General features: G+C 62.7%; 1 protein-coding gene across 1 annotated transcript; it reads right to left on the reverse strand.

Moving 5' to 3' along the window:
* Positions 1 to 490: 490 nt before the first annotated feature.
* Positions 491 to 9,156, reverse strand: PARP10 (poly(ADP-ribose) polymerase family member 10). The gene is given in 19 exon segments (XM_034668538.1): positions 491 to 583; positions 914 to 1,096; positions 1,176 to 1,266; positions 1,268 to 1,397; positions 1,400 to 1,441; positions 1,508 to 1,645; positions 3,378 to 3,505; positions 4,968 to 5,073; positions 5,076 to 5,091; positions 5,266 to 5,377; positions 5,562 to 5,970; positions 5,973 to 6,023; positions 6,111 to 6,143; positions 6,146 to 6,223; positions 6,226 to 6,324; positions 6,379 to 6,526; positions 6,528 to 6,559; positions 6,619 to 6,744; positions 6,747 to 9,156. Coding segments are annotated over 19 exon segments (2,130 nt in total). The 5' UTR covers positions 6,862 to 9,156.
* Positions 9,157 to 9,175: the final 19 nt, after the last annotated feature.

Raw genomic sequence — 9,175 nt, forward strand, 5'->3', positions numbered from 1 at the left:
GGAGCTGGGGAGGAGACAGCGGGCACCGAGCTGGGGGCCACCCCGCCCCGCCTCCCACAGGCTCCTCCGCGGGCACCTCTGTTCCAGTACCCCCCCGCCCGGCACCCCGCTGTCAGCCGCGCCTCCCCAGCAGCCTTTCCTGCCCACACTCCCGGCACCGCCCGTACAGTTCCGCAGTCCTGGGCGCGCAGAGGTGGTGTCCTCCGGAGGGAGGATGGGCCGCGACGCAGTCCCCAGTTCCGGGACGCCTGTGGCCGTAGAACCCCCAACCCCACCCCGCAGCTCCCACACGCCGCGCGCCTCTCCATCCCGGCCCCGGTCCTACGTGCCTGGTGGCTCAGCTCGACTAGGCTCGGCCGCCGCAGCCAGACTGCTGGGCCGGGAGAGCCGCGGAAGCTGCGCAGGCGGGGCGAACCCGGAGCTCCGCCCCGGCCCCAACCGAGCGCCGCCCGTGCGGTCGCAGCGTCTGTGTGCGCGCCCGGCCGGGGCCTCACCGAGGAAACGGGCTGGAGCGCGCGTTCCGCTGGACGGGCAGCGCCCGACTAGTGCGCGCCGCTCTCGCCCGGCGCACCCCTCCCCGCGCCTACAGGGCGGGCCGGTCGGCAAGGAGACGTTGTTGGGGAGCTTGCGTGTCACTAAGGCGACGTGGGGTCGCAGGGGTGCGCACTGGGTCCGGCCTCGGCCCGCTGCCCAGGGCCGCCCCAAAGGAGCCGCGGACTCTGCCCGCCGACCCTCGCCCTGGCCACGCCGAGGTCCCCCACCTCCCAAGCCGACCCCGGACCCATAGGTCCCGTAGGCCCCGCCACCTGGTTTCACGTAGACGTTTATTCAAACGACAGAGTCGCGCTGGGTCTGGGTCCGGCGGAGGCGGGCGGGGCGGAGCTGGCCCACCCTCCTCCCGGGCTCTGCTGACCTCTGGTGGCTGGGCCGGCTCCGGCAGGTACGTGCCCCAAGCGGGGACACGGCCCTGGTCCTCCCCGTCCGCACCCGCCTGTCTACGCACCACAGCCAGAGGCAGGGGCACCCCCAGGGGCAACTCAGGCAGCCGAGGGGGCAGTAAGGCTATGCGCAGCGGGGAGCCCCGGGGAGCCAGGGACTGGGCCGAGGTGGGGGCGGCTCGTAGGGTTAGGAGGCTGGGACGTGGCCCAAGGGCCCAGAGGACTCCCCTGGGGAACCCCAGGCAAGTGCTTGCCAGTAATGAGGCGGGTGGGCAGTGCCTTAAAGACGACAAAGATGGGCTGGCGGAGGCAGTCCATCGCTCTGTTAGTGCAGGAACACGTGGCTAGGGGCCTGCAGGGGGGGCGCCCGCAGGCCTCCACGACCCTGCTCCCCTGTTCCCCTGTTCCCCTGCACGTAGTGACCGGTCAGCACCCGTGCCCGGAACACCACCTTGTGGCATCAGCACTGGGGGGCCAGTAGCGGTCTTACCCATAGAGTGTGCCTGCAGGGATACAGGTACAGGCGAGGGCCAAGGTCATCCAGGGTTGGCAGAGCCCCCCTCCGCCGCCTGGCCTCACCGTTTAAGGCCTCTGTAGCTATGGCGCACAGATGTCAGGGACTGCCCAGGCCAATGGGCCATGGTATAGGACCTGCTCCACTGGGCGCCTCTCAGGGGGCTGTTCCAGCACTCTTGGTGCATCTGGACCTGCAGCAGCAGACACTCACAGCTCCATCCTCAGAAAGCCAATTAGGGCCAGGCTATATGGAGACCCCCTAACCCCCTGGGGACCCTGTAGCGGAGCTGAGCCTGGAAACCAAGAGCCTTTTCTTGGTGGAGTTCAGAGTCTGGCGAGATGGCAGAGCTCCAGTCACGTTCTGTCCAACTGCAGAGGTTGGGTAGACATTAGCCACCTGGATGGGGCCCCACATGGCACTGGATGGCTTCCAGGAAGCCTTGCTCCCTCCAGGGAAGTCAGGTCCTTCCAGGGAGGCCTGCAAGTGGGCAAACCCCAGCCCTCACTAGAACTCAGCACCCACAGCCAGGCCTCTGCAGGGAAAAGCTGAGCGAGGTGTCTATACTGCCCACAGGACTTCCCTTGAAACACCAAGAGATGCCCTGGACCTCTCAGTACTGGGAAGACCAACAGTCAGCCGCAAGGGAGCCAATTCAGTGGCTGCACCAAAGCTTCTGAAGAAATTCTAACGAATCTCTTCAGCGGAACGCAAAAGAATATTACATCCACGCAGCAGGACTAGCTGCTGTGAGAAAGGACCAGTATGAAAACGCAGGGAATGGAATCTCGGAGAGGAGTGCAGGGGGCAGGCTGGTTGTTGAGGTCAGGAGGTGGAGTTAGGGAAATGCCCCCCAGCGCAGAGCTGAAGGAAGGAGATGGGGACGGCTCCAGCCAGTGAGAGCGCCCTGGAGCACATTTACCGGCACTGCATGGGGGTCCTCTGGTGGAAGAGATCCATGAAAGGCTCAGAAGGGCAGTGACGAAAGACACATCCCTGGCACCCAAACGCTGGGGAAACTGCCACTTTCAAAGCATCAGAAAACTCCGCAAGAACCCAGACACACATGCACATGCACACACCGCTAGATCAGTATGCAAGTGGGGAAAAAATCTTGGAAAAACTCCACATGCTCACCACCAACGCTACTGGATGCTAAGAGACCATAAATGGATTTTATTTTTAGCTTTCCAAAAACAAAAATTTTTAAGAGGAAAGAGAAAGGGTAATGTCTTTCAGAGATCAGAAGGGAAACATAGTTTGATCCTGAACACTATACCCACCTAAACTATTAACGAGAACATATTAAGATATGCAAGATCTCACTGTGCGTATTTAAGAAATGTCTCAAACACATAGCAACTTTCATTTGAAAAACAAGTGTACGTCAATTACAGTTGCAAATTACCTAAAAGACAAAATAAATGTGAAAGTCCAAGATATTTACTAGGCACTCAAGGAGGTTCCGCCACTAAACAGATAAGCAGTCTGTGCAGGAAGGGGACAAAGAGGCACAAGGAGTAACAACACAGGAAGAAAAAAAAATCAAGAGCCCTTGGTGCCTGGCTGGCTGTCAGTAGACCCTGTGACTCCTGGTCTCAGGGTCATGAGTTCAAGGTCCAAGCCCCACATTGGGTGTGGAGCCTACGTAAAAAAAGGTGGGGAAAAAAGAACCATTAGTCTTTGAACAGTCACGCAATTCTATTTCATGCAACACAGTTTTAATAGTTAGCCTTTCGTGTCCTTGTTTCGTCTACGGTTCGGCGGTCAATACTTATCCATCATTGTTCTAGATCCATCAAAGTATGGCCCAAGCGTGGAGCTTCACGTAGTCACAGAACGGACCATGCCACTGCCGACCTTGATAGAGACAACGCCGCTGAGCCAACTGCGTGGTGGAAGAGAAGGCAGCCGGTCCTCCTCACCTCCCACGGCGCAGGTCAGGAAACAGGCTCCCAGGTTGTCAGTGAAGAACAGGTCACGTGTGCCACGTGCCGTCACGCAGGCGCCGAGGCGAGTGCGGGCGACGGGCGAAGCGCGGCGCTGCCTCCGTCTCCAAAGAGCGCGAGTGACAGCTAAGTCCGAACCCCGAGGAGAGGGAGCCCCTCCAAAGTTGGAGCGACCACCTGCAGGCGAACAGCGGCGGGGGGCTGTGCATCTCTGTCCGGCCGCGGCTCACGTGCACTGCCCGGCCCACCCCCAGCTTTGCGCTTCCAGCGTCAGGAGTGCCCGGCTTGGCCTCGGCAGCAACCGGAGCCAGGGCACTGCACGGCCCCTCCCTCCTCGCCTGTCCACACGGCGAGCGAGCGCTCAGCCTGCCCTCCTTCCTCTCCTGACCGGCTCCGTCGCACTGGCCCCCGTCCTCACCTTGCAGTCTCTCTTGTACCTGCTGGGCTCCAGCTCCGGGCTCTCCCCCGCACGCACTCGCCGGCAGAGCCTCCCCTCGGCCGCTCCTTCTGACCGTGCACCCCTGACACCCCCATCGCCTCCTGAGGCCGCCGGCAACCCCTCCTCCCCCCCGCCCCCCGCGACAGGCAGGGCTCACTCTGGTTCCCACCAGTGTTTCCCAGTGTTTGTTGGAAACACAGCCATGGGGCGCCTGGACGGCTCCGTCCGTGCAGCGTCTGCCTTCAGCTCGGGTCATGGTCTTGGGGTCCTGGGATCCGGCCTCACCTCAGGCTCCCTGCTCGATGGGATCCTGCTTCTCCCTCTCCCTCTCCCTCTGCAGCTCCCCCTGCTTGTGCTCACGCTCTCTGTCAAGTAAATAAATAAAATCTCAAAAAAATAAAGTTAAAAAAAAAATGAAACACACCCACGCTCAGAGTTGCCACGTTTAGCAAACAAAAATAGCGCCGCAAGCCGTCTCCGGCTGGGGCAGACGCGGTGGGGGCCTTAGCTGGGAGAGGGTCATCCCCGCAGTGGCCACGAGATGGCGCCAGCGCCCCATGCGTCAAACAGGAAACCGGCCCGCACAGTCACGCCGTCCGCCCTCGTTTGTCCGTAATCAGCAAAACGGCGACCCCTACTGGGGCCTGTCAGATCGTGGGGCCCCCCTACCCTCTAGGCCCTTCTGCCTCCCCCCACCCAGAGCAGGGACCAGGGCTAGGCCTTGTCCCCAACCCTGACGGGGGCTGGAGCGGCAGCCCGGGGCTCTGCAAAGGGGAAGTGGCGCCAGGAGCCCAGGTGGTCCTGTGGCTGGCCTGACCCAGCCGGCTCACCTGGAGGATGCGGGTTCCCTCTGAGCAACGGCTGGTGTCAGAGCAGGCCCGCAGCACCCCCCAGGGCTCGCTGCTGCCCTCTGGGGCCCCGGCCCGGCCGAGGACCCTTCAGTTTCTGCTGAGGCACCTGGAGACAAAGGGGTCGAGGCTGTACCCAGGGCACTGGTCCCCGATAGTTGGCCCACGCCCCCACCCCCAAGCCAGGGTGCAGGCTGCCAAAGTCCGATCTGGGGGGCCAGCTGGCAGCACTGCTAGGTCCCAGAGAACGGTGCCGGCGCCCCAAGGGGCAGTTCTCACACCAGGGCACAGCTGCAGACAGGCTCCCAGCTCTGCAGGCCATATGCCGCCCAGGACCCCACCGCCTCCTCCTGGACGTGCACCCCCACGGCAGCCCCCAGTGCCAGTCCGGCTCAGCCACATCCTGCCCAGAGGCCAATGCGCCCCACCAGCTGGGCCCCTCCCCCATGAGCTCAAGCTCTCCTCGGCCTCCCGCAGGGCTCACTGCAGCACCCTGGCCTCCTGCTCAGCTCCCTGGTGGGCAGGGCAGTGCAGTCCCCTCCTGCAGCCACCCAGGCCCCCTCCCAGCCCTGGATGCCAGCTCCTCCAAGCACGCTGGAGTCCCCTCAGACTCCTCTGCCCACAGCTCCGGAGACAGCCAGTCCTCCCCACCCAGGCCCTCCAGGTGGATGGCCGCGCTCAGACCTCCTCTGGGAACAAGGGGAGATGCCGGCTCAGGGGCCAAGCCCAGCCAGGGTACAGGATCAGTCAGGGGAAAGATGGTGAGGAGGTGAAGGGTGCAGGGCCGCAGAACAGGTGCGAGTGTAGGGCAAGGTAGAAGGGCGAGGTCAAGAAAGAGACACAGGATGTGCTGGGGTCCCCAGGGAGCCCTACCCGGGCTCACCTTCTCCTGGTCCTCCCTGTGCAGTCTGGGGGCTGCAAGGCATGTGGGAGACATGCTCCAGAGACCCTGCAGCCATCTCCGCTGGGCCCACGGGGCCTGGAGACCCCATGGGCCCTGGCTCACCAGCCCCCCATCCCAATGACCCCATGAGCCCCAAGCTGATGGACCCAGCCTGTCTCAGAGACCCTAGGGGACCCACCCTCAGAGAGGCTCCTGTCTGCCCTGCTTCCTCCCCAGAGCCCAGTGTCACCAGCCCCGCACCCTTCAATGCCCTCACTGGCCCTCCGGCCTCCAGGAAAGCATGCTTGGTGGCCCCAGGCCCCAACTTGACCAGGTAGTCCCCTCCACCGGTGTCCTGGGCAAGCTCCTCAGGCCCCAGGATGTCATAGTGGGGGACAGGCTCGGTTCTGAGCACCGCAGCTGGGGGTCCTGCTGTAGGACCCTCTTAGCCACTTGGAGGAAAGGAGAAGACAGAAGGCCCATCAGGGCTCTGAGGTGTAGGGAGGTATGGGCCTCTACGTCTGTCTAGTTCCCCTCACCCTGCTGCTGCTGGAAGGGTGCAACCGTGCCAGGTGCCCAGGCAGGTCTCGAAGGCCCTCCAGGGGCCCCCTGCCACCATGGAGCTCAGTCTCCAGGTATAGCTCCTGCAGCGGCAGGCCGTCTCGGGGATGCCCCTCACCACACGCACGTCTCCAACCTGGGACACCTCAGCTCCCTCCAGGCCCAGGGCCTGTTCCTTCAGGACTCAGACTTCTGTGGGGGAGGGTGCAGGTGGGCTCCGAGCGTCTCCCCAGTCCTGCATCTCACCTGCTTTGGAGAGGGGCCGGGGCAGTTGGGCCAGGACCCAGTCTGGTCGGGGACTGTCCCGGGCACAGCAGGGCTGCGCTGGGGGCCCCGTGGCCCGCAGCAGGGTCTGGCTGTGCTGCTCCGGGTGCTGGGGTGTGGCGTCGGGGGGGCAGTCCTTGGAGCAGCAGGCATGCAGGGGCACCCTAGAGCATGATCTCCTCCTAGGCCGACACCCTCCCTGCATCCGCAGGCAGGGGTGGAGTGGGGCATCAGGGCCCACAGCCACCAGAGGGCCCTCAGGCTGCCCCTCACCTTCAGGCTCCTGAAAAGTGAGTGCCCCCCCCCCACCAAGTCTCTGCCAGCTCAACACAGGTCCTCCCCCAGAGCAAGGCGGGCCTCGGGGTAGAGCAGAAGCAGCTCCTCCGGGATGTCAGGGGGCAGCCCACTGAGCGCAGCTGCTGCCCCTGCCTCCTCCTCCCCCCGCCCCCACCTCTGCCATCCCATCGCGGTGGGTGGGGGCACGCTCAGAACTCCCACTCCACGGGCCCTGAGCTGCCCCAGCCCTACCTTCAGCCAGGACTCCCGAGCCTGCTCTGCAGGCAGAAGGCCTGGGACAGGAGAACAAAAGAGTTACTACGGGCCCCGCGGAGCTGGGGCTAGGGGACCACCTCCTTGATGCTTGCCTTCCTTCGGGCAGCCCCCTCCTGCAGAATCTTCCACCCCCAGCCCCTGAGCCTGCAAAGAGCCCCTAGCTGACCGAGAGGCGCTGGCCGGGCTTGACTCCTCAGTCCAGCCCACCAGACCTGCTCCCGGCTGGGGCTGGCAGTCACCTCTGGCCAGGAGTCTTCCCAAATCCAGCCCCTCAGCCTTCACACCCAGCAGCTAACCAGGCCTCATGCTTCCTACGTGCCGAAGGTGAGCAGCTCTCGCCCTGGGCCAGCAAGGCCTCCACCCCTGCCAGCACAGCCTTCCTCTGCTGCCCTCCCAGTGCCTCTGTCTGTGCACCTGCCCGTCTTCCCGCCTGACGCCATCGCTGCCGTCGTCACGGCTAACCCAGCAGGTGCAGACACTTCACTGACATGTGTTGCTGCAGCAAATCCTCATCACAGAAGGGGAAATGGAGGCACACAGGGCCCAAGGTGGTGCCAGGCCTCACCCAGCCTGCACTTTTAAAACCCACATGGGCTCTTGCAACTGACCACCCCTCCCTTTGCTCATCAGCTTCCAGCCTCTCAGAGTCGTTCCCCCTGCTGCTGTCCATCTCCCAACTCTCATTTACCCCTCAGCCCGCCCCTGCTGCTCCTGCAGGGCACTGAGGACCTGCCCAGCCCACACCTCAAGCCCCGGGCTGAGCCTCCATCATCTCTTCCCTGGATCATTGCACTAACCTCTTGTCTTAATCTCCCTCTGCCACTCCCACCGCACCCCACTGTCCATCCTCCACAGAGAGGGCAGGGTGAGCCTTGTGAAGGGGTACCGACACCTGCTACAGCTTGGGCTTTGGGAAAGCCAAAGTCCTTTGCAGGCCTTGCCAGGCCCCGCTCCCCTCTCTGTCCACATCCTCCCTGCACTCCCCCTGCTCAGCCAGCTCCCGCCTCTTCCTGCAGTTTAACAGACCACTCCCCGCTCAGCACCCAAGCACTGGCCCTTCCCTCTGCCGGATCGCCTCTCCACAGAGCCACCCAGCTACCACTCCCCCACGCCTCCCCTTACCGCACTCTTCTTGGTAGATTTAACTTGAACCTAAAGTCCTAAGGACCTTTGACTTGCACGGGCCCCATCCAAGGCCCTGACCTCAACTTCACAGTCGTCATTTTAGTTACTTTTGTCAGAGTGAGCCCCTGAAATTGCATGGGTTTCTTATTCTACAAAACCTGAATCCGTCCCTGCCTGCCCTGTATCTTCTCTTCTCATAGAACTAATCTCCTTCCAACACGCCGTGTGACTTACTTACTACATCAAACCGTGCTCTAGACAGCCCGCCACAGACCGCAGTGTGCCCGAGCAGAGACACCACGCCCAGGTGGCTAAGTGTTCAGGAATTCTTGTGAACCAGCTGTGATGGTGTGTGTTTGTAACAGCAACAGGTGCCAAAGGTAGAGATCAAGGCTTCCCCTGCTAGCCCCCGCTCTCACACGGTGAACCAGCTCACCATGGGCACAGCATAGAGCAATTTCCAATTTCCGAGCCACCTTGGGTCAGGCGGGGGCCAGCCCTCCACGAACCAGGCCCCCCGGGCGCTGCTGCAGGAATCGTGCTGGCCGTGGCAGTCAGCACACCCTCGGGAGGCCTGCTGGAGCCAGGGAAGAAGCCGACTTGGCCTCCAGTCCTGGTGATGGAACAAGGCTAGGAACGCTGCCTTTACAAACTGCAAAGATGTGGTGAAGACAGGAAGGCTAACAGGTCTGGTTTGATCTCAATGAGGCTAGAGAGGATGGGGCAATGAAACGTCAGGCCTCTTGATTTGGGATAGACTCGGATGAAAGAGCGAGAGGAAAGGAAAAGTGGTGTTTTAAGACCAAGGAGGCATAGAGGGTCCTTGGCAGCCTCAGCATATCCCAGATTCAGGAATACATTTCCCAAGTGCCTGAACCAAGTTAGCCAGGCCTGGCCTCTGCCTCTAGCGTCTTCAGCCTCCACGGCCCAAGCCTACCCCTCGGCGGACAGTGCGGGACGCATAGCGCAGGCCTGGGACTCGGAGAAGAGCCAGCAAGGCGGCCACAGCGGGTAGGACCCAACCTCGAGAACCCAGAGTTCCCGGTAGAGCCCAGCCCCGCAAGCCAGCGCCTTGGCCTGCCAGCCCCGCCCCACACCGGGC

Source organism: Ailuropoda melanoleuca, chromosome 9 (genome assembly GCF_002007445.2).
Source record: "Ailuropoda melanoleuca isolate Jingjing chromosome 9, ASM200744v2, whole genome shotgun sequence".
Classification (NCBI taxonomy): Eukaryota; Metazoa; Chordata; class Mammalia; order Carnivora; family Ursidae; genus Ailuropoda; species Ailuropoda melanoleuca.